The sequence below is a fragment of the Microtus oregoni genome, unplaced genomic scaffold (genome assembly GCF_018167655.1).
Source record: "Microtus oregoni isolate MIOR12 unplaced genomic scaffold, Mior012 000038F_ref0000394, whole genome shotgun sequence".
Lineage (NCBI taxonomy): Eukaryota > Metazoa > Chordata > Mammalia > Rodentia > Cricetidae > Microtus > Microtus oregoni.
This window is the reverse complement of record NW_024543097.1, coordinates 6,585,742-6,611,477: the sequence shown is the minus strand read 5'-3', so window position 1 is coordinate 6,611,477 and position 25,736 is coordinate 6,585,742. Positions and strand designations below refer to the sequence as shown.

The following is a 25,736-nucleotide window of genomic DNA, read 5'->3' as shown; positions in this document are numbered from 1 at the left end:
AATACAGTTAGAGTATCGATCTTTTCACTATGGAATCAAAGCTAGGGGCTGGCGTCTCTTGGAGTTTACTTTTGTTTCTGAGGATTAAGTTCTGTTTTGTGTTGCTGGTGCCTGAAAACCATTCCCTCATACTTGGGTAGAAAATGATCCCCTCGTGCACAGCCAAAAGTTTCTGAAATGTTGGAAATCCGAATGTCTTAAGTAGGCTTGGCGTTTGTCTCCAGCCGAGGTCTGGCAGGAAATTAAGGGTACGCTGAACAGGTGCTTACGCAGAATTTGGGGTAGGCTAAAATGTCAATACAAGCCGGGAGAGTTGGCCAACTGCTGCACAAGTCTTCAAGATACAATCTAGCACTGAGTAGTTTTGTTTTGTTTTATTTTGTTTTGTTTTCTTCTGTTTGTTTGTTCTCCCCCTCCCTATTAGAACATGATGAACCAACTTGCAACAATTGTGAATAGAGCTGTCTGTATGCGAGGGAAGTCCTCAAAGAGCAGTGTGATTGGGAAGTAGGGAATGGTAAAATACTTAGATAGCAGTGATAGATGGCAGATTTGAGGTATACCCCCTCTGCATTTTTTTCCCCTGCTAAAACAGGTAAATTTTGGTTAAGCGAGGCATTCTTTTCTTGCTACAGCCCATCTCACAGCACACTTAATCTTCCCTATCCTATCTCCAGCAGGAATCAGATCATTTGCAGAGAGTTCAATGACTTGCAAATGAGCACGCACAGTACCCTGTAGTATGTTTCTTGGGCACAGGTTGCAGGAGCAACATGGACTAACTGCTTGTGGCTTCAAATAAGTTAAGAATTTAATGGCAGATCCAAGGAGGACTCCTTGGGTTAAGGTCATAATCTTTTGTTTCACAGCACCGCACTTTGACTATGGAAGCAGAGGCTATTGATGGCTACTTAACATGTGAGTATTTACTTTCATTCATTTGCCGTGGGTAATAAAGTTAGCCTTGTGTTACCTGCATGTGAATTCCTGAGCCAGGAGCTTTTAGTACGAGTTCTCTAATTTTATCTGCTCGTCACCATTTTATATTAAAGAATATGAGGAAGTTCTAACAGAAGCAAAATAAGAAGGGGGCATAGAAATATACTCATTTAATAAAAAACATTATTTAATAATTGTAGCTTACAGAGCTTTACTTTACTATTTGATTGGTTACCATTGCATTTAAATTTAGAATACATTCCGTTACAGATATATCTTGTGGTGTGGTGTGTACTAGAGATTTACTACTAGGTAGCCTAATTTTCCAGACACATAATATGAAAGAATTAGCTTCTTAAAGTCACATTTTTTTTAAAAGCAAACTCTTTTTGAACTATCCAGCTAACATTTTAGAAACCATTCACTTTAAGAATTCTATATGGAGGAATTAAATTTGATTCTTAAGGAAAAAAACATACTGCTTCCACTAGGATAATTTTGGATGTTAAATACTTCCTATCCCCATTGACCTGTAGGAGTTTTATGATAATAAAGTTTGTTCATTTTTTTTTATTATGGGCTAGTTGTGTTTTTGGTTTTTTTCATTTCATTCATTTACTGTATATTTTATTTCCTTGTAGATTCTCTTAAAAGACATGCATGTTTCTTAAGCATTGCATGTAGCATGCTCTTTGAATCTGAGGCAGTCTGAGTAATTACATGTTATGTGACAATGAACAGAAACCAAAAGATTGTGTTTTTTGAAAGCAGGTGACAATGAGCTTTCACCTGAAGGGGAGCACGCCAGTATGGCCATTGACCTCACCTCAAGCACACCCAATGGACAGCACGCCTCGCCAAGTCACATGACTAGCAGTAAGTCTTCGTTTTATGTTCTTTTTTTTTTTTCTTTTTTAATTCTCAAGTGAGAAATTTGAACTTGTCCAGTCTGTGGGGTCTGCTCACTCTGTGGTGTGGCTACTGCTGTAGCGTTTGCTAAGAAAAGAACAACTCAGATTTATTTCCGTTCGTTCTAGTATCATAAACCATGAGCCTACTTACTAGTCTGAACTATCCCAAGGTGGCGTTTGCGAGCTGGTGCTTACCTGTGCCAGGTAAGAAATGTTAGGATTTGCTGACGATTGTTTCGACTTCCAAGTCCTTACCTAGCTTTGTTGTTGCTTGATAAAAAAATTATGGGAATGTGTCGTTTTTCCAAAGTCTTCTTCATAGTTCTTTTTTTCTAAAGTAGAAGGAATTTTTTCTTGTCTTGGTATGAAGCTAAAGCACCAGTGGTAGAACTCAAGTGTTGCTTGCTTTTTAAAAAGAGATGAGGCAGTGTAAAAATCTCTCTCCCAGAGGATTAGAAGTGCAATGTCATTGACACTTTGTGGAACTCATTCACATCCCTTTCTGTGGCAAAGTCAGAAGCAGCTTGTTTTAGATCGTCCAGAAAGGAAGGAAGACTTTTGCAAAGCATGTTTTCGGTCTGCAGGCATGGCAGTTTGGGCTCTTTTCAAATATTAGTGTCTTCTAATATGGAATGGAATATTCATTGTTGGGTGTACCCAAAAGGCAGTTGGCATGCTGTCAGTGTCTGAGGACAAGATGCTTTTATTTGTTAAGATTGTAGTTTGCCTCCTAATTAAAACGTTTTATCAGATTAGTTAATTAAGTGCCAATGGTCTGCCACTCCTTCTCAGAACAACTTGAGAGGCCCTTTCCTTTGTACTTGGGGTATATGTTTCAGTCTTAAGTAGAAAGGCCATGGTTTATATTAAGTTTAGTTTAATTTACGACTTTTCTATTTGGGTGATATGTGAAGGAGACTTTTCTTTTTTGAAGATTTGAGAACTGAATAACCTACTTAATTATAAGCATATTAAATCAGTTCTGGTTATCTGAGAGAAATTCACCTTTCATGTTCTCTCCTTAACCCGACAAGTTCTTGTAAAGTTATAAACTTTATAATTAGTGAAGATGTCTGAATTCTAAGCAAAAGTTTGTCAATTCCTCTTGAATACATTTTGCACATTCATTACCTTCAAATAATTCTAGCAAACGACTTGAAATTGTGATTGAACTCTTTGACTTTACTTTGTTTAAGAATTTTCTTTCTTTTTATTAATGAGGAAAGCTTATTCAGAAAATTTCATTCTCGAGGCAGACTTTGCAATCCCACTGTGTTGTAGAAGGGAAAAATAATGATGTTGTTGAGTGAATTATATCGTTACTCTCCTGTGATGGATCTTGTAGCGCTCTTTTTTTTCGCTTATTGATTTGAGAAAAGTTATATTCCTGTAATAGTATATAGAGATTTTGCACTTTAATATTTAATGTTATTAGTACTTTGGTAGAATATGTTTTTATTTGTCAGAAACAACTTTTTCATAAAAATGTCTAGTAGGTCAAGTTAGATTTATAGGGAGTTCCTACTGGATTCTGGTTAATTTTTAGCTACTTTCAAAACCATAGAGAATATAAAAGAGAGAGTCCTGTTGGTCAGACTAATCTGTCACCATCCCTAGTAACTGCCAGAAAATTAGCATGCAAATCTTTGCTTTGGGATCTGCTTTTCTGATTTCTTCATTCAAAGAAGAATCTCTCTTCTTTTGTAAAATAAACATTGCAAAGTATGGCAATGATTAGTTTGAACAAATAAGAATTGCTTTTTTTTCCTGTTCACACTAGATCTTTCCTCACCCAGCAACAGTAAACGTAAGTTTGATAGTTTTTTTTTTTTATTTTTATTTACTAGGCTGTGGCAATTCCATGTTAGTAGAGTTTTTGGCTAAGCTTTCCATGTTTTTAGAGTTGCTGGTTAAATATTTTGGCTCAGACTTCAGAGCTGTGTGTTGCATCCTTTCTGTAGCCTCTCTTTGCAGTATCTAGGTTACCCACTTAGGTGTTAGATGGAGAAGATACCCAGTTTTCCTCTCTGAGATCTGGGAGAATATCAGCATGTTAGATGGCCCACGCAAACAGAGTTCGAGAAAGACTCTTATTTGCTAACTAGAAGAGAGACCGTGCCCTCAGATGTTTGTAACTTGGAATACATTTTGTATGTGCGGCCTGAAAATCCACTCGTATGTAAGATCACTTGCTTCTTTATCCGTTTACACACGCCGTTGACTTTGACACATGGAAATAACATGTTCTCTGCATTAAAAGATAGTCTTCTAGTGTATTTCGTGCAAGTCCGATTCTTCCAAACATGGAATTAAAGTTTGGACTGGAAGGTATCAAAGCTGGAAGTCAGTGTGAAAACTTTCTGATAGGATGAGACAGCGTGTTGTAGTGGGAAAGAGGGATCTGTGTGTGTGTGTGGGGGGGGGGAGTCTTTTTATAAAGCTTAAAGAAGAAAACAACAACAACAACAATGCATGGTCTTTTAAAAACTAGCATACTGCCCATAGCGCCAGTAAGGTATGATAGCCCACCAGCTCTGCCTTCAGGGAAGGGATCAGTATCACTATAAGTAAGATACCGGTCATCAGTTTAGTGGCCTCGGTGACTATTCTAAGATGAAGGGCATCTGTACACTGGGTGCCAGCCATGGCGTACAAACAGTGACAGCAGCTATCGTAATTTGACAGTACTAGAATAGAGCAGGGACAACTTGGGAGAGAATGAAGAATGTTATCACGTCTGACAGTTTTGAGTTTTAAAATTATGACTAAGACAACCTTCAAGGAAGTAACAGATATTAGTGATCGGAATGTCTTTACTGATACCATCCTATGTTTTAGAGTGATTTTTTATCAAACGCTTTAGATTTTTTACTTCTGGAATAAAAATCTCTTTGCTAGGCGGATGAGCATTGTTGCCTGAGATCATTAGTGTCCCTGTTGAGTTTGCTGACAATCTTTGATGTCAGAGTGACAGTATGTACCTTGATGGCCACTGGAAATCCACAGTGTTCGTGATTTTATAAACAGAATCTGGAAGTTAAGAATCTGAGATAGACAGCTCAGACAGGGTGATATAAAAATAATACGTATTGTGTTTTGGCCCATGAGATGAAACTTCGCTTGTGACTCAGTCTGTTTCTGGGTTAGCTTGTTCCCAATTCTGGTGACCTTGCCTGAGTATCAGTTTCAAATAGTCTATACTTAACAGCTGACTGGCTTTAACATTTCATTTAAAAATATATCTACTAATTAATCAGTGTGCATGTATGTGCACATGCTATGGTGAGGCCATAGGGGAGTTGGTTTCGGTCAGTTCTTTCCTTCCACCGTGTGGATTGTTGGTTACTAAACTCAGGCTATCCGGATTGGCAGCAATCTCTTTTGCCCACTGAACCATCTCATCAGTCTTTGAACATTTGTTTTAAGGTTAAAATTCATAATCTCCCTTGCATCTACTTTCATGCCAATAAATTGCATTTCGGAGCAGGTTATAACTTAAGAAACATGAAAATCCGGTGTGACTTAAACTTTGTTTCTGTCACTGCAAAGCCCCAGCTGTGCAGTGACTGCGGTTGCTCAGTCAGCTTGATGGCCAGGTGGCACGTATGGAGTCGGAAGAAGTAGTCATTCTAGTTCTGCAGGGCTCTCCTCAATAATCAGGTCAGAGAATCTAGTTTATTCTTTTCATAGCGTTTTACATTCCTCCTTTTCATAGCTAGTTTCTGTTTTTAGAACACAGTGAGGCAGACATGTATCCCGAGTTCTATTTCTTGCATGTGAAAATTGAGGCTGGAAGAAGTCAGTTGACCTCTTAAGACACCGGAGGAAGACAAAATTCCGAGTTGGGATATTGCCTTGGGGGTTGGTTAGCTAACTGTTGTCACCGCCATGGCAGCCTGTGATGGTGTCTGCTGTGTCCAATGTTGAGCCATGGTTTAGTGACAAAAGACCAGCATTTAGAAGTAGAGGAGAATCTTTGTGAAGATGGAGAGATGTCACTGTTCCTCTCAAGCTGCCTTCCAAGGTGATTTGTTCAATATGGCTTCTTATGGGACTCCCTGGCTTTCTGAGTTGTCTTCTACAGCTTAAGTTTGGCAGTCTTGCTCAGCTGTGTTTCCATGTTCCTAATGTAACACCTTAGGTTTGGACTCATAGCAGTGAAGTGTGTGTGTGTGTGTGTGTGTGTGTGCGCGCGCGCGCGTGCGCGCAAGTGCACGGTTGCTCATATGTAGGTATATATGTTGACATTTAGTCCTCATTTGCTAATAAATGTAAAGCAACAAAAAGAAAGCTCTGGCTTGCTGTCTTCATAGCTATCAGAGTTAAGTGTCATAACTATGAAAATAAGAAAGGAAGGAAAACAGTTTAAAAGGAACAATTGGAAGCGTATATTTGCTGGTAATTGAAGCAAAGCTACTGCATCTCTTTCCCTGCACCTCATTTTAGCCTGGCTGCCCCCTTTCTTCCTTCCTTCCTTCCTTCCTTCCTTCCTTCCTTCCTTTCTTTTTAGGCTGTTTAGAGATGAGAATTAAGGTCTTTCTTCAAAAACAAGACAGCTCCTTGTTAAAAAGGTTATGTATATGTCAGACTCTGTCTCTCCTATTTGAAGGACATTTTCTCTTTTTAAATGTAACATGGTTGACTAAGTTCATTGGGATTCTTCCTATAAGCTGTCATGCAGGAAGACCTCGGGAGCCAATGCTTCTCTTCCCTTTTGGTACATTGATATATTTTGAATATTGATGTATTTTTGACCTTGTGATATTATTGAAAATAAGTGTCAAAGTCCAAAAAATGAAGCAAAAATACCTTGCTTTTCTTTTTTATATCTTATATATGTATATGTACATCATATATATATATATATAAATCTATATAATATGTATTATATGTATCTGATAGTATTTTCCTTTGTCAGCAGATACTCCAATGTCTCTACTTGAAACTGATAAGGGATATTTAGGAATTTGTTTTTCTTTACAATTCTTATCAGTGCTGGGTTGGGACGGGTAGACGTGCCGCTGTAGTTGAGGGTACAGCAGGTGCCCGGATGATGCGTTCATGCTCTTGACTTAGTCTCCACAGTAACTCTCTGAGGAGGGAAGGAATTTCTTCACTTGACGGCATAAAGCTGAACATGGAAAGGTGTGCGCGCGTTCACTGACTTACGCTCGAACGCCTGCCTTCTCAGTGACCTACTAACTTCTGATCTATATGTGAAGTACAGTGTTTCACTTCACGTCCCTGGGCTCCAGTTTCTCACCTGGAATTTGGGGGCGACTTAAACCTACCCGCTGTTGCAATAGTTAGATGAGAGAATACTGATCAACAACACTGCCAGCAACTGGTCACATCTGATTCGGCGTCATCACGGAGGCTGCTGCTCAGAATAGTCAAGTCATTTATTTATTTATTATTTATTTTATGTACTAAAGACTCATAAGGAAAAAAGGATTGTCTCCAGATACAGACTAAAATCTGGGTCTTTTTCTCTGGCTGTTTACTGCATGGGGCACAGAACAGAGGCAGTATTTCTAATTTGGTATAAAAATAGAAGAAAAATATTATCTGTTACTTAGCGCATCTATGAAGTGTTTGACTAGAAAAAGGAGAGTTTGCCTAATTACTGGATTTTTCTTTAGTGTTTTCAGTGTTCATAACTAAAGGTTTTTCGTTGTGGTATATGGAGAGATCTTTGCGGTGTGTGTAGAGGCCCTTGCCTATCGTTTGTGCTACAGAGACATCGGTCGTTAAGACAGCAAACAGAAAATCCTAGTGGAGTTTCTAGCCATGGTGGCCATCACTTCTTTTCCTAGAGTCCCCATCTTAAACTTAATCTCATTTAATGCTTCTGAATTCGGTATGATAAGTTCTTTTATAAAAACTTATTTTGTTTTCCATTATATTTATGAATATGTCTACAGGGGGATAACTGTGCCAACGTTCAGATGCCTGCAGAGTTCAGAAAGGAATGTCAGGTCCCTGGGAGCTGAAGTGGCAGGTGGCAATGGGTTCTGGAATCCAAATTCAGATCCCCTACTAGAGCTGTGTGTGATCTTAACCACTGAGCCATCTCTCTAGCCCAGAGTGCCATAAATTCTTATCTTGTGATCACTTCGTAGTCCACATTGTACATTTTTGGTATGTTATCTTAATTGCTTGAAGTCAATTTAGAATATGATTATTAGTCTCAGATGATTGCCACTCTGCTGTATTATCCTAGTAGATTAAGTTGGCAAATGTTGGCCTGCTAATCTCTCTACGGTGAGGAGGATGAAGAGGTCTACTAGCTTTTCTCCTCACGAGCTATACTCTGATGGGACAGACAGCAACTTATGCCCAGTATCATACTGTAGTAAGCTGAGTTGATTCTAGGAGGTGATACGTCATACGACTTCAGAGGGAATTTGCTAGAGAGAAGTTAAAACAACTTCTCTCTAGCAAACAGCTGACATGGAGTAAGCATGAAGGAGTTAGGAAAGAAGCGAAAGACTTTCTCTAAATGCTACTCCCAGTGAGGGGTGAAGAATAACATAGAGCATTCTGGGAAAGAGAAATGAGCAGGTTGGCATTTGTTGTGTAAAGCTGGCCTGTAGAAATCTGAAGGCACAGATGACCCTGGGGAGTAAATCAAGGTAGGACGCTGGAATATCGTGTATGACAGGAAACCTGGCGTTAACTTTGAGTGGAGCCCAGGGTGCTAAGGAAGCAGGTGACTTCGGTTTTTTTGTTTTTTTTTTTTTGATTGACGTGGGTTTAAGTGGCTGTAACATGGAGGTGGGCGTGGGGAGCAGGCTGTGGATGGCCAGTTGGAGGTATTTCTAGCAGGCTTCTGTAATGATTAAGTGACGAGCCATGAGAGCCAGTGGTAACGAGATGAAGAAGGCTAAAAGGATGTGGGTCACATTTTAAAGTGTACAGGACTTTGATAGGAGCGTTTAGGAGATGGGAAACTGAGTATGATCCGTAAGTTGCTGGGTAGACTGGGCTGTGTCCTGTCAGTCAGCAAAGACAGGAAACACTTAGAGCCAAGTCACTGGAAAAAAAATTCCTAGTTTTAAATTTGGGAGGTGATAGCAGTCACGGGGACAGGCTAGATTGACACATGAGGCCCTTGTCAATGGCAACTGTGCCCGTTCATTTCATTGTCCTGTCCTGCATCGCTTCAACGCCACTTTAGTGTTCTTAAAAATTCAGTCAGCAGTAGTTGTTAGAATTTTGACTAGTGGCCTTATTCCCTCGATTATCCCATTGAGTAAAAATTCTCTGTTGAAATGGATAAGCATATGACTGTGTAAACTCCTTGCTTCACTGAATCCCTTTATTCTATTTTGAGAAGTTGAGTTAACTTATGGAATTGACTCACTCACTGGTTTTTAAATAAAATATCTGAGTCCTTTTCTTTAAAGTTTTTGTGGCATATTTATTGTTATAAATTATATGTATTTAAAAACTCTAAGCCTAATATGTACCATAAATCCAAATGTTTATATTCTAATGAATTACCATTATCCTGTAACCTGTATCTTTCTTAACAAACATATGACTTATAATACATGACTAACTATTAGCTAGGTGCCAGTCAGTTCTGCTACATAGTCAAGTAATTTTAGCATTCTAATTCAGATTCTTTTTAAGAACTTTGAGATAAGTATGTAGGTACTCTATTATTATTTTTTAAAAATGTATAATATTACCTAGGGAATGATGCATTACCATTAATACCTTAATTAACATACTTTTTGTTTAAAATATGTGTTAGAGAATTTGATTTTAAAATTGTAATTTCCTAAGATGCCATCATATTCTATATGAATGTTAATAGCAAAAACACCCGAGACTTCCGTTATGTAATACATTCAGAGATCTCTAAAGTGAGCATTTGATTGGTCTAGCAAGCATTTATTGAACACTTACTTTATGTGATACATGGCTGCTGTTAAGGGATGGAGAGCTAGGTGTCCTGAACAGGGCGTCTCTAAGGGTCCGGTGAACTACTATTTCATTCCACAACATAGGGCCTGCACCACCCCCTTGGCTTCATCAGATAATTTCTCTCTTGTGAACTGACTGCATGGACAATCGTGAAGGCCATTAGGTGAGAGGTACAGATGCAAGTATTTCAGGGCACTGTATTCAGCCCACCACAGAGGTAGTGCTGCCCCTGGGAGTCGAAGTTCTTTGAAATAGTTCCTTCTCCTTTAAATGGTAGTAGATGTAGGTGCCCAGCTCTGGTTTTAGCCAAAAGTTCCAAAATAATATTAATAAATAATAATAATAGCATAATAATATAAAACAATAATTTCTTCCTCCCCTTTTCTGCTCCTTCTTCTCTTACCTCTGTCACCTTCTCAGTCAAATTCTGTCTGTTATCTACATTAACACATGTAATCAAGTTATAAGCAATACTTGGGATCTATTCATTTTCTTTAATGTGATTTATATCTGTCTTAAATTTGTTAAATGTTGACTTTAAACCTTAACTCAGTAAAGGCAATCTTACACTGCCTGTATAGGCTCCCTCATCCGTTTCAGCTTGGAGTCACAGAAACACTGAGAGGTGAATGTGGTCAGCAGTGTAGCAGGCGTTAGTGATGCTTAGGGGAAGATGAGAAAGAGCTCCAACACTCGGGAAAGTCCCCTTCCGTGAGCTCAAGGTTGAAAGAACAAAGCCAAAGCACCACTGACCATTGCAAATGAGATTCTCTCTCAGAATTATAATATTTCATGGTAGCTATTATAAAGGATATTGTAAGTATTGTGTACAGATGACAGGATATTTTTGAAGCATATATTTGTATTATGGGGTCACAAGTTGATTGCAAAGCAACAAGTCTGAGATTTCTCCTGCTGTCATTGGGGCCATGGTCACATTTTATCCGTCTCCCTAGTCACCGTATATGCTATGTCCTGTAGAAGGCCAGAACCCATTTATTAAATGAATTAAGGTCACCATATTACACACCTACTTAAAATAGGTGCTTTTGACCAAGTCGATGCTATTTGGAATTCTGATGTTAAATGACTTTAAATCTTCATATACCTGTGTTTTTCTAAGTATGTGTTTATTTTTATAATACCTCATTCTAAAAGATTTATCATTTTGAGGGCCGTCCCGTAAAGATGCTCTGTTAGAATCTATGGCTCTCTTTAAAGTTTTCCCGCCCCATCATTTTCAGCAGGCCCTAAGATAACGATGCTGTAAGGGCTTCCGTGAGGTATCATCGTCTCCAGTACTATTGTGCCATCTTTCCGTAGAACATTTAGAGTTTACAGATTGAATTCCATATGTAATTTTAAAGGCAGCTCTCTGTCACTTATGTGAAGCTGTTTTTAGTAGCGTGCACAAGATGAAATGCTTCAATTAACTTTTCTTGTGCACTGCAGATATTTTGAAGAGCATGTAATTAATCAGGGAAAAGTCACGTTCTAATAAATTAACATTCATGGTGTCGACACCCTTGACATTTTTGTCATTTCTTTCTTATTATCATTGAAGCTGTAGATCTCCTTACACTTCACCATATCAGCTCTGCCTCCTTCTTACTAAATGTAAGGCTTGGGAATGTTTTGAAGTACTGAGGGTACTGCATTATTCTCTTTCAGTTGAATTAACATGGAGAATTTCCAGTTGAGTTCTGCAAGGGCACGTTTTGTTTTTTAACTATACTGTATAGACATTTCTACTATGACTGTTCTCATAAGGTTTCATGTTTTACGTTTGATTTTTAAAATATACACATTTTTGAATACATAATATTTGTACAAATAAGTTTCTCTTAAAATGCTTATATATGATCTTTATTTAGACTTGGATAAATATTTATCTTTTACATTGTCTGATATTTCTTAAGTTTCAGTATATTGATTACTGTTTAGGTTGAGAAGTTGCATTTATGTAACTTTTATGTCTGAGAATTTGCTTAGTTACCAATTAAAAAATATTTTACAAAGCATTGCTGAGATCACTTATTTATTATTTGAAAATTGGAAAGTAGGCCCTTTAATAGAAAGTGTAGCTGCTAAACAGTAAGTAGGCAGTTGCTAATCATTTGGGGGACAGTTTCGAAATTACACAGAGTAAGAATACTGATGACTGTGTTATTTGAGAGATAAAGAATACTGATAATTATGTTATTTTGAAAGATAAAGTGAATTCTATTACAATATTAAACTTTTATAAAGTACTTGAAAACAGTAGTTGATTTTGCTTTATAGACTGAGAGCTAGGAAAAGTATACTCTTGTTGCCTGTAAATCTAAATTCTCAAAGCCTAAACTGTATGCTGTTCACCTGTCTCAAATTTATGACCCAATGACTATTTAGATCCAGAATCTGGAGAAGAGGACACCCCCCCCCACACACACACACAAATAGATCCCCATGTCTCAGCAACATGAATTCAAAAGATCACTTTTATGCAGCCTATCACAGCAAAGCTAGTTCTGCACATGGTTAATGAATTTGAGTGCCTTTAGTTTGAGTACAAATCAACAAATTAGAGAGCCCATTAATTAATTAGATAACAGTCCCATTTTATTTTGTACAAGAAAATGCTAGATATATTTTAAGGCACATATATGAACATGTGTATAAAACCACAACCACGATGAAACCTATGCCCTTTATGTAGCTTTATGATTTGTGTGTAGACAGGTCTTTTTTTTTAATTGTAAAGAGATTTAATTTTTTGAAACTCTTATAAAGAACAAATGCATTTGTTACTTGTGTAATTAAAATGAAGTAGGTGAATTTAATTAGCATTCTTTCAAACAACTGAAACGTGGATCTGCTCTGTCAGAGAGCTTGTTGCAGCTCTCCTCCAGGATCAGCCTCAAATGGCAGTGCTGTTGCATCCTCTGAACTGGTCAAGTGCTACTGAGGGTAAATACTGAAACCCAAGGGCACTTCTGGATGCAAATATTAGCCTCGTATTGATTGAGTACTGTTTTAGTTGTCTGTAAAGTATTTTCTTAGTTCTTGCAGCTAAAATTCCAGGTAATGTGTTGTACTCCTACATGTGGGTGCTAGTCATTCATAGATTAAGATGTTATGTGTAATGTGTTGTACTCCTACATGTGGGTGCTGTTCATTCATAGATTAAGATGTTATGTGTAATGTGTTGTACTCCTACATGTGGGTGCTGGTCATTCATAGATTAAGATGTTATGTGTAATGTGTTGTACTCCTACATGTGGGTGCTGGTCATTCATAGATTAAGATGTTATGTGTAATGTGTTGTACTCCTATATGTGGGTGCTGGTCATTCATAGATTAAGATGTTCTGTGTAATGTGTTGTACTCCTACATGTGGGTGCTGGTCATTCATAGATTAAGATGTTATGCACTCAATAATGTACATCAAGATGCTAAAATGATTTCTGGCAAAAACAAGGGAGAAATTGTAGCAGAAAACGGGAAAAGAAATATGAGTAGGAGTTAAAAATTATACATAGATTTTCTGTTCTGTCTCATATAGGACAAACAAGTCTTCCTTCCTTCCTTCCTTCCTTCTTTCCTTCCTCCCTCCCTCCCTCCCTCCCTTCCTTCTTTCAGTTTTTTAAGAAAAGTTTTCTCTGTTTAAAAGCTCTGGCTGTCCAGAAACTTGTTTTGTAGTCCAGGCTGGCCTCAAACTCACAGAGATTAACCTGCCTCTGTCTCCTGAGTGCTGGGATTACAGGCATGCACCACCACATCCTGGCTATAAGTTTATTTCTTATAATAGCCTTCTCATTCTCTTTTTAATGCTTATCAGTTTATGACTCCATTGAGTGTTGATCCATGTTTTTAAATTTTATTTTCTGTTTTTATTTCTGTGTGTAGCATGTATGGGCATATGTGAGACCAGAGGTCAAAATTGTTGTCTTCCCCTATTTTTCTCTGCAGTACTGGTTCTGAGAGTAGCTCTCTCACTGAACCCAGAATTTAACTATTTGGCTAGACTGGCTGGCCAGGGAAGCCTTGGGATCTGCCTGTGTTTGCATCCTCCAGAGCTAGGATTACAGGTGCATCCTACCACAACTGGCTTGTTGTTTTTTTTTTAAAGTGAGTTCCAGGAATCTGAACTCAGGTCCTTCTGCCCTCACAGCAAACAGTTTATCCACTGAGTCATCTCCCCAGTCCAAGGATTGCTAATATTTTGTGTGAACATGTTTAGACAAAACTTGTTTTTTGTAAGATGACTATGGTATACTATTAATTGGGTAGGGCCAGTGAAATAAGTTGAGACATTTGAAAAGGAAATAGGGGTGGGGGAGGATAAAGAGTAGAGGTGTGAAATATGAGAAAAACCAAAGACAAGTCAAGAAGAATTAGAATAGCAAACTTGTAAGTGAGGGAGAAAACCCTCCACTGGAATTGGTAAAATAAGAGCTAGTAGACAGTCAGATGGCAAATGAAATAGAATCTGTATCTCCTGTTCGTTTTTTCTCATAAAATGTAAACAGAAGAAAATCAGAATTTATCAGTCTTTTAAGAATCCTTGCCTGAGTGAGGAATATGGCCATAGAGTGGATGTGTGGAAGGCGAATGGAAAACCTCTGGATTTAGTGGGAAGAAGCAGGCTTCTTCAGATTGCCTGAACTACAAGCTGGGAGGGTGGATGAAGACCAGAATCTTACGTGTTTGACCTACATCACTGGCTAGTAAAAGCAGCATCAACGTTAAGAGTTCAGGCGTTGCAGATGGAACTGCTGGTGGACTGCTTGTCTTGTATGCCCAAGGCCCTGGCTCTGTATCTAGTAGCACATAAACCAGGCACGGCAGCACTCGCCTGTTTGTAATCTTAGCTCTCAGGAAGGGGAATGAAACTCTGGAGTGCCAGGTGGAGGTCCTGGAGATGCTCGCCTTTGATCCCAGCACTCGGGAGGCAGAGGCAGGTGGATCTCAGAGTTTCAAGCCAGCTCGGTCTACAGAGCCAATTCCAGGACAGTCGGGACTACACAGAGAACCCCTGTCTCAAAAAACCAAACCAAACCAAACCAAACCAAACCAAACCAAACCAAACCAAAAAGATCAGGAATAGGTTATTCTTTGCTACATAGCTAGTTGGAAGCCAGGCCAAGCTATGAGAATGGTGTGTGTGTGTGTGTGTGTGTGTGTGTGTGTGTGTGAGTGTGTGTGAGTAGCTAGCAGTATCTACAGAAGATTATCTAATGGACTGAACTGGTACTGTGACCAGAGGCCACCTTGGACTCGTTGATTGGCTTTATCTTTTTCATAATGTGTTAGTACTATACTCTGTATATAAAATATCCAACTAGTGTATTCTGAAACTGACAGGGATGCCTTAGACATTGGTCCTGTCCCTCAGCTGCCATTTCTTCTCACCGCAGCATGAGAAGACTTTCTGGGAGTCCCAGGCTGGCTTTTACCCATTGAAACATTTTTTTTCTGAAATTAACCCTGTGTTAATTCATTAATAAAACTTTATGAGATATGAGATGAAATTTATGTGTATTATACTGTGTAAATTACTGTGAAGAAGAGGTTCATGAGGACCATAAATAATAAGGCCAAGTGGGAGTGATGGTTCAGGGCTTTAATGCCAGCACAAGGGAGGCAGAAATATGTCGATCTCTGTGAGTTTGAGACCAGCCTGCTCTACGAATTGAGTTCTAGGCTACCAGGACTACGTAGGAAGACCTTGTTGCAAAAATGACAAGTAAACAAATAAAAAAGTCAGGGATGTGCTTAACATGCTGAAGAAAACAACTTTTAAAAACTATTAAAAGTAATTATTTTATTTGTAAGACACATTTTGCAAAATCGAAGCCTAAATATGATGTCCAGAATAAATTAAGCCTGATACTTTGCCCATCTCAGAAGACTCTACAGTTTTTGGGTGATACCTAAACAGCCTGTAATTTGTTACTGAAAAATAATTTAAGCATATTTCTAAAAACTATAGAATTGAGTGTGTTTTCCTCTTTATCTTGATTCTTATTAAATGTGGGTATCCTGGACAGATATCATAGGGTCTCAGTTTGATTGTGAAACAAGGTAATAATGAGCATTAGAAATTGTGGGTGGTCATTTTCTGGAGCGGTGATGGCATTTGACAAGTTATACAGAACGATAGTTATTCATGAGTTGCTTATAAGAACTGTAAGTCAAGAAAAGCTGAATCAGGCTTTAAAGAAGGACCTCATACCTCTGTTGGGTTTGTATTATTATAAATGGTCTTCTACGAAAGAAGAGATTTTTTGCTCTCTGCTTTTCATTAACGTCCTTTTTTGAAAGTCTAAATCATATCTAAGAACTTAACAGTATGCCTGTTTTGCTTTTCATCTGTATGGGTGTTTTCAGGTAAACAAACTCAGGAATATTGTTTGAAACTAAATGCGTACGCAGGTATAAAGCAGTTATTAATGCTGTTGTATTCAAATCAATTACTGAAGCAATGAAAACAAAATTAGCTAATTAGAGCAAATCATAAGCAAACCTGCGGTATTTGCATGGGGAATAATTGAAGGAGTAATTACGCAGTAGTAATGCGTTTCTTTTAAGGGCGGCGACTCAGAAGCTGTGTTTGGGGACAGGCCAGGGCTGCCAGACTTGTGGACCCTCTTAGCCTTGTCCACAGAGACTCACTTTTCTTTGCCTTTTGTTTTCTTCTTTACAGTGAGCTTGTTTGCTTACATACTGAGACGTGGCAGTGAGTGAACTCCTGGCGTGACTCTGAAATCTCCAGGCTTTTCATACTAGGCATCCTGTATGCCTTGTCATCTCTTTGTCGCTTGTCTCAGAACTTTGTGTCCGACAGGTGTCTGGTCTGGTTTTCCTCTTATCTTCTGAGGAATCAGGGACAAGATGGGACATCCTTCCAAAGATTTCACAGCAGAGTATAGGTAGAGGTTCTTTTTTTTTTTTTTTTAAATCTGTAGACATTAACATGCCTTTGGTCAAAGTTACCAAGCACACATGTGATTGGTACGCATTGCCCAGCCTTTTGTTTTAGCGGTGACCTCTCAAAAAGCTGGGAAGAATTTGTCATCTCTTATTTTCTTACTCTTTTTATTTGGTGACTGTGGCAGCAGCTTATCTCTTTTGAAGGACTGGAAACCGTTTAAGGGCAGGGAAAATGGCCTTCTAATTTGTGTAGTTTGAGGGCAGCAGATGGGGTCGGGCTTTGGAGCTGGGGTCTGTATCTGGGCTGTGCAGTGTTCTGACTTCATTCACTGATTTGTAAAGTGGGACAAGCTGATGCTTCTCTTCTCTGGCTGTAGTGACTCACGAAGGGAACTTAGAAAGCATTCCTTACAATGGCTAGTGCATTTCAAGACCCTCCCTCCCCCCTTAATAAAAAATTAAAGGAAATATGCCTTTTATTTATTTATTTATTTATTTATTTATTTATTGGTTTTTCGAGACAGGGTTTCTCTGTGGTTTTGGAGCCTGTCCTGGAACTAGCTCTTGTAGACCAGGCTGGTCTCGAACTCACAGAGATCCGCCTGCCTTTGCCTCCCGAGTGCTGGGATTAAAGGCGTGAGCCACCACCGCCTGGCGAAATATGCCTTTCTTATTTACACGAAAGCTAGCTAACATGGTGCCCAAGTCTCTCAGGTAAGAAAACTGTGTGTGGACTTGGTAATACCTTGCAAGTTCATCTGTGTGAATTGGCTCAGTGAATTAAACACCTATCCTAGTTAGCCTAGATGCCACTTGATAAGTTACTTGGTTTGGTCATTTCAATTGCGTTCTCTGTTGAGGACATCAGGGATCACATTATCTAGTTTGAAAATGAATGCACTCAGTGAGTGCCAGCTCAGCCTATCTTCTTCACACTCACCCAAGCAGAATACTCCATCGGAGTAGAAGTTCGGGTGTTTGGGAGCTTTATGTGGCTTCAAGAAGTCTTGCCGACAGCATCACTGGTGTTTAGAGAAGACTCCAGGGGAGTTTGGTAGAGGGTATCCAGATGCTCACACCCTCACTAAAAGAGCTAAATCAGCCCCCCCCCCCAACAGTTTGGTTATTTATGGGTAAGAAGTATGAGTTAAGAGGTTGGAATTCTAAAAGTTAGAGTTCTAAAGTCATTGTTATTAGTCTTATTTCCAGTGGTATTTCTAATCTCTCTGATCCAAGTTCTTCCCAACATAAATTGGCCCTTCAGTAAATACATGAAAAAGGCATGCAATAGTGCTGTTTTGGCTCAGTTTTTGTCTAGAATGTAGACATGAAAGATCACTGTAAAGCTTATGACTCAAACAGCTCTTCCTTGAAACTGTTGGACAGTTCTGTTTATGCTGGAGCGGGAGGCCAGACCTCAATTTTCCTCTGGCAATTGTGGTAATTATCACATCTGTCCATGATGTCATTATTATAATAGTACCTGGAGTGAGAGACACAGCCTTTCCCGAACATTTCCCCCATACTTTAATCTTTCCTTGAAGTATTCTTTAAATGTGTCTAAACAATATCCAAGCGGTTTGTCGGATGAGCAACCATTATCTAGTCTGTCAAGATTCGCTAGAGTCGAAAGATCCAAGGCAGTTAGTGTAGAGAATATCGAATGGTGTCATTGTATGTTAACCGGGCATCTTTTCATTACATTTGTGTGTTTATGAGTGTGTGTGTGTGTGTGTGTGTGCGTGTGCGTGTGTGTGTGTGTGTATACAAGCACACGTGGGACAGTCACTGAACACCGAAAGGTCCAAGGCAGTGTGCATATTAGTGTAGACAATATCGAGTGGTGTCATTGTATGTTAAACCGGGCATCTTTTCATTACATTTGTGTGTTTATGAGTGTGTGTGCTTGTGTGTGTGTGTGTGTGTATACAAGCACACGTGGAACAGCCACTGAACACCTTTCAGGAATGGGCTCCACTCTTTCCTTCATCATGGAGGTCTCAGAAACAGCTCAGGACTTCAGCATACATATCTCCCAGCCATCTCCCTACCACGGGCCGTCTTAACCCTGAGTCTTTTCTACTCAGAACTTTTTTTTTTTTCTTTAAATGTTACAACAAAATTGTATGCTATTTGTAAGCTCATAAAATGTAATTTGCTTGGCACAAAGATCTGTGAATTAAGTCTTTAATATTTAACTGGTAACATTACATAGGAAAACAGCATATTTAATCCTAACTGAAGATTCAAGTTTGAGTTTGTAAATCTTTTGTAAAGCTGAAGTAGCCATTTAATGATAGTGGTAGTAAAGAACCCTGTGCACTAATAAATGTGTCATTTTCTGCTTGAGTTTTTTCCTTTTTTTTTTGATTTTGTGAGTACATTGAGTCATTATAAAATACTTTTATCCACCGTCTAAGATTGTTTTAAATTATAATCAAAAAATTGGGTGACCCCTGATGACACTGACCAGGTTCCAGTGGACACTTCCAGTTCAGTGCTTACATAGACAACTTTGATTAAATGAAGCAGAACCAAAAAAGGTTGGGAAAGGGGCAGGTCTGGATGGGAGGTGAGTGTTGGTAAGGCCAGAAAGGAGGTAAGAGAGAGGGGGGAAGAGAGGAATCAGAATATATTATATATACTTGTATGAAATTGTCCAACTACAAATTCAGCTTTAAAATTGATTCAGTTCAATGCGCAAAACCAAGCAACTAAGAATGACTGGATAGTTCAGCATGCCCTTCCTGCTTTTTTTTTTATTGTTAAGTATATGGATATTTGGGGTTTTAATGTGTCTTCAGGATCATGTGTCTGAATAGTCACAACTCTGGAAACTGATGCTATTTATCATTTTATTGCAAAACACATATTGTTTTAAAAGTCCTGAGTTTCTGTTCCTACTGTATCTGTTGAAAGTCAAGGGGGTCATCCAGGAAGTTGGCATGAGCAGTGAGAAGCCTTTGGTAGAAGTGCGTGGTGTCATCTTCTCTAAGAGAAGGAAATGAAGGAATCTCCTCGCTGGAGGTCTTGTAGTCAGTGGGATAGAGAATCTGCTACTGACTTTCATCTACAGGCAGGCAGCCAGTCTGTCTCCATCAGCCGGTCCTTTCCTCTCATGGTTTCTATAGAGACTTCAGAAGGATTTAACAATGTAATGACCTCTTGTACCATTGCTTTCTGCAAACTAACAGTCCTGCACCACCCAGTGAGTGTTTCCCAAGTAGCTCCTGAGTGGAAGCTGTCGTACCCTGCCTTGTCCTGTTACTTCAGTCTGCAGTCATTTAAGCCTACCATGGTGTGGCAGATTATGACTTCTGACTTCATTTTGCCACCTTCATCACCAAGAATCTCAATAGTCCATAGACCTGGACTTGCTGAAGCCGGAGTCAGGTTATAACTCCACTGCTATAAATAAGGAGCAAACAAACTTTACATTGAAACAGAATAAATGAAAATCGGTTTTCAAAGTCTGGAAGATCCTCTTTACATTCATCCTTTTCTGGTTTGTTTTCTTTGACTTGGCAAGTCAATTTTCCTCTCAAAACTCTTCCTGCATCTTACTTGAAGGTATTCTTTTCTTCACTCATTCCATTGGTTGCCTCTTAACTGAAGCGCAACAGTTATGAACCCCTCTCTAGACATTCTTTAATAGCTATCCATTTTATTGCCTTAACACTGTCTGAAATAATTGAATTTATATGTTTTTTTTCTCCCAATACATACTTGAGCAGTATTACTAGTCTTGTTCACTGTAGTAACCTCAATATCTGCCGTACAGCAAGGGACACAGTAGAACATAAACATGGACTCATGGATTAGTTGGCTTCCTATCTTGACCCTTCGGTGAAAAGAAGTCTCTTTAAGTCAAGCATGGTATATCCACTCTGAAGCCTGCATTGTAGAAATCTCTAAATAGGACCAATATCTCATGAGGGGAGAGTACACAGTGATAAGATGTCTAGCCTTGTGGTTTTAACCGGGTTTTCCTTTCTCCCAGCCCCATTTATCTGTGTATTTGCTTCATTTATAACACAGAATGGGTACTTGTATGGACCATAGCAGTCCCCGTAGGTGTAGCTGCTTGGCGTAGCTTTGTAGAAGTAGTTAATACTGACTTTCAAGTTGTTCAGAGCTGGATTCAAGTGTTATTAGTAGATGAATTTGAGAATTTTCTAAACAGTTCCTTCAATTATATAAATAACAGTAATAATGATACCTATCTATCACATTTTAATAATTGTAGTGATTTGCATAAGTTTCGCCTATTTTCCAGCACTATTTTGTGTTTTTGTTCATAACCTGTAGCCATTTGCTTCTGATTTTTCACACTTAGTACATGGGGTTCTTCAGGTCTGAAAGTTAAGCAAGAACTACTCAGTCTAAAGCACCATTTGTATTCCAGAGAATATATTTTTTCAGAATTGATTGTTATAATATTTAGACAATTCTTATTTGTTAATAAAACAAATGAGAAGCCAAGTTTGCCTTCTCTAAATTTCACTCTCCCAAACCTGTTCATCACAAACCCATTTTGTTAACTTTACACTGGTAACTTTATTTAGCTTTCCTATTTGATTTTATTTTATACTTAATAGTATTTTAATTATTATGGTTGATTATCATTGTAATTTAATGGTCTCATAGTACTTAGGAAAGTAAAGGCTTCATTAAAACAATCAAGTCTTATTTCTTTAGTTCCTTGGATGTTAGAGAATTTACTTTTTTTTAAAGTTAATTAATTCTATGAAATAATCTTTAGCATTTTAGAAGAGTGAATGTATATAACTTAAATTTTTTGATTAGGACATGAAAACAAGTATACTATCAACTATACTACTGTATTTGGGTTGAATTCTCTCTTTTCATCATATAGCTGTTGCCCATCATAGCTCAGAATGGGATTAACTGTCCGGAAGGAGGTGTTAGTATCTAAACCCCACAGCTGGAAAATATGAGCATTAAAACATTAATTGATTAGTACTTTTTCACAGTGATATCAGTGATTAAGGAGTGCTGGCAAGAAGTTTCTTAACTGTAATGGTGTCCCACTGGGTATATACTAAAAGCAATATTTAGCAAGAATTGTTTTAGGTTTAAACAGAGACCTACCTTTGTATCTTAGTTATTTCTAAAGCTTCTTATGCAGATCTGGAGAGAGGCTTGACGCTAGACATGAAGCATAACTCTTGTCAGGGTCCCATTGACCCTGTCTCCACAGCCTGCTAGTAATGAAAGGCCTTTGGTAATTAATAAGCATAATTGTCTTCTACCTATTTTATTTACAGTTTTCATAGCCAATGAATTATAAGGAAAAGTCCACAAGGACTTGATTGTTCACCTCTCTAATAGCAATTTGCAGATGATAGGTGCTGTGGCTCTTGCAAACCAGGTCCTATAATAGCATTCGGTGTCAATAGCTGTTCCCCATTCCGTGTTGTGGTTGGGACCAGAGAAATAGAAAATTGGTCATTTCCCGGCAGATAGCAGTAAGTTTCAATTCAGGCAAAATGCTGCATGTACTGTGATAGGTTTATAATTATTACCTAAAGATTGATGGGTTTTTTGGTGAGTGTAAATTTGTGCAGCAGTAATCCATTAAGAAATCAATAATCAGTCCACTCTGATGTGTGGTTCCTATTCACAGTTATAAATGTGTGCCAGAAGCTGAACCTAATGTTTTTGTTTTGTGTGTGTGTGTGTGTGTGTGTGTGTGTGTGTGTGTGTGTGAAAGAGAGAGAGATCGAGAAAGAGATGATAGTTTACACCAAGAAATAAAGAAATTTATGTATATATACATCAGTCTTATTTTTATGTGGTATGTGAATATGTTCATGTGTATGCATAAGTATTCATGTGCTTGACCGGGACAAAGTGTGACATCAGGCATCTTCGTCTTTACTGTTTGAGACAGCGAACCTGGAGCTCACTGATGACTCCAGGCTGGCTGTCCGTGGAGCCCCAGCAATGCCTGTGTCTTCCCTTGGCACCAGAATGACAGGCACACTTATGACGCTGCACTCGGCTTTCTCTGGTTGTTGCAGATGTGAAGTCAGGCCCTGCTGCTTGTGCAGCAGACATTCTACCCACTGAGCCCTCTCCCCAGTCCGTTATACTCTTCTTTTTTCAATCAAATGCCCCCAATCAACATACTTGTTTAAAATTTGGGTATTTTCCCAACCTTTTGGGATAGTTCCTTGGAATTCTTAAAGGTTCGTGTCTTTTTTACTGTAGAGTTGCTTTGCTTAGTGTTGGAAGTAGTATTCCTATGCTTTAATTAAATTATTGTTTCTTTAATTTGGAAGTAATTTATAGCCACATCTACATGGTCAGGAAAGTTGAAGATTCATGGTTTTTTTTTTTTTTTTTTTTTTGGTTTTTCGAGATAGGGTTTCTCTGTGGTTTTGGAGCCTGTCCTGGAATTAGCTCTTGTAGACCAGCCTGGTCTTGAACTCACAGAGATCCGCCTGCCTCTGCCTCCCGAGTGCTGGGATTAAAGGCGTGCGCCACCACCGCCCGGCAAGATTCATGTTTTTTATGTTAAAATTCTAACCTTAAAGCTCTGATCTCACAACAAGCAATGTAAAGTTTGCTTATAACCAGTACTGTTAAAGCACTGGGCTGGATGCCACTGAAGGAAGTGAGGCATCTTGCTTAACTGACCCTGCTCAGGGAGAAATAAGAGAGAAATGGGATGGGCCGAAGGCTCTGTGTGTAGCTCTGATCTGGAGCTAGAATTTTGGTGTTAATGTGTGATCATGCTGGACATGATAAGTTGTGTGGTCAGCTTCACCCCACAGGCGATTGCAGCGTTCTACAGTTGGGGGTTCAAGAGCAATCCATTTAAGTAGAGATTATAAAACCAAGTGCTGTAAGAGCATACTATTGAGTTAAAATAGTCAAGAAAGATGTCAAGTAAAAAGTGAAATTGGTCAGTTTCTTGCATTAGCAGTACTTAAGTATCCATCCTTATCTTTTAGAGTGTCTGTGTATATTTCCCTTTTCTAGTGATAATGCCTACAGGGTGTGTACTAACTCATGCTTGATTTTTTAACTTGTATTTTCATATTTGCCCCCTATTCTTTTCATCACATGTCTGCTATACACTGAAGGTGTACAGTGGTGCCCTTCGCCCACAGGCTTATTTGTTACTTATCTGATCTTTACCCTTGAGTATCTAGGTTGTTTCCAGCTCTCATAGGGACTGTCCGTGTCCATTCTTTGACATACACCCATAGGACAACATAGCTCAGCGCTGTCAGGAAGCTGCACTGTGCCCGGAAGTCTTGCGATTTTGGTGGATTGTCTTTGGATCACCCCAACAATGGATGGAGTTCTGGTTCTATTGTTGTCGTTCTGTGGTTTGACCACACTGTTTCTTCGCGATTTTGGGGATCTAGTAGGGAACAGTGATGCGCATGTGTAGTGCTTTTTAAATTGATGTACCTAAAATCAATAATCTGAGATAAATCATTTCAGGTTTATTGGCCAGAAAGTCTTTGTTTAATTTCGGCCCTACACAAACACTTCTGCCTTGTTGTCCAGGAGAATTTATAATTTAGAACACGATTAAGAACTAAGAAAAAAGAAAGTACTGGTTTTCTTGGGGGGGGCATATTTATTAAAGATATTTAGAGGATCTGAGTTACTGGATTAAAATTAGGTGAAGACTTGAATATCTCACACACTAGAGCGGGAGGGGCAACTAACCACACCCCGTTTGATTCGCCTGGTTCATCCTATAAATCACATAAGAAATAGTCCTCAGGTACTGAGCACAGCACTTCACGGGAGTTCAGCGGTTAGTGAGAGCTTCACCATTAGACTAAGAAACTGCCCATCCCCTCTAACTATTTTAGGAGAGCATGGCTATCTAGAAAATAGAAGCGGCCAGCCAGGAATCCTGAAAGAAAAATAAGCTTTTCCTTAAAAAGGCGCCCAACTATTATATTCGTGACTGGCGAACTGTGAGGAGAGTGACATGCTGTGTTGGGGCGAGGCATTGCGGACTTGCTGTCTTCTGCAACTGTCTCCAAGCTGCTGGCGGCGGTCTGCATTGCTCCACCGGTGCTTGTTGAGTTGTCTAGAAACTCACAGGCTAAGCCTGCTCCTGAGAAGAGGTGAAGTCCACACGTTGTCCTTTGTGAACTCGTTCAGGAAGTGCATTCCCTCCCTGAGAACCCCAAGTCTGGTGGAGAGCAGGGCCAGTTCTTGGTGCGACATGTTTTTACACGAGCGATTATGCATGGATGTGTGTGGTAGCCTTTGCTTTCCTCTGAGTCTGTCCCAAGAAAAAGATGGCTGTCAGACTGTTACGGAACGTTCTACAGACCTGGGTTTGCTCTTTAACATGAGAATCCTGAGATAGGAAAATCCCGGGTGTCCTTCCCTTCTCCTAGAATGCCAATTTTTGAGGGAATGATTGATCCCCCTTTGCTCCGTACCTGTGAAATCATGTTTTAAAACATCAGACTTCCATGTTCTGGAATACAACTCTGCGTGTGTGTGCACGCACGTGTGTGTGTGTGTGTGTGTGTGTGTGTGCATGCATGCGCACGCATGTGTGTGTTAATTATTTGTCTCCACTGAAAATAACCCTTGAATGAGACACTTGGACACGACCCCAAAGGTCATTTAGAACAACTTCCTAAACAAAACAAAAATGTCCTTGACAGCATTGGTAGCAGGTGGGCCCTGCAGTTTTACTTGAAGGTTTCCAGTGCTAGCAGCAGAAGACTGTCACATGGTGACCAGCTGGGATTCCTAGAAAGCCCCTTCTTACGGCCTGCCCTCCTCTGCCGTCCCGAATGCCACTGTTTGTGGTGGTTGTTGTTGTTTTGTCTGTCTTAGTGCATGTGAACCAGGTTGCCCTGTAGATTTGTTTTTAAAAAGTTTTAGTCTCAACCTTTGTGATTTAAAGACTTATTTCTTTATTAATTTCTTAAGAAAATAATACGATAATAGCTTCTTATGATAATAGTTTCTTAAGGAAATAATAACACATAAACCCTGGTTCATGTACAAATTTTGTCTCTT

At 39.1% G+C, this 25,736-nt stretch overlaps 1 protein-coding gene across 2 annotated transcripts in view; it reads left to right on the top strand.

The window, feature by feature from the left end:
- Positions 1–25,736, top strand: part of Ikzf2 (IKAROS family zinc finger 2) — a 137,872-nt gene that overhangs the window by 2,654 nt on the left and 109,482 nt on the right. For both annotated transcript variants that reach the window (XM_041631942.1, XM_041631943.1), the window contains exons 2-3: positions 870–918; positions 1,711–1,815. In XM_041631942.1, the coding sequence (XP_041487876.1) occupies positions 885–918; positions 1,711–1,815 (139 nt within the window). In that variant the 5' untranslated portion in view covers positions 870–884. The remainder of the gene's footprint in view (positions 1–869; positions 919–1,710; positions 1,816–25,736) is intronic.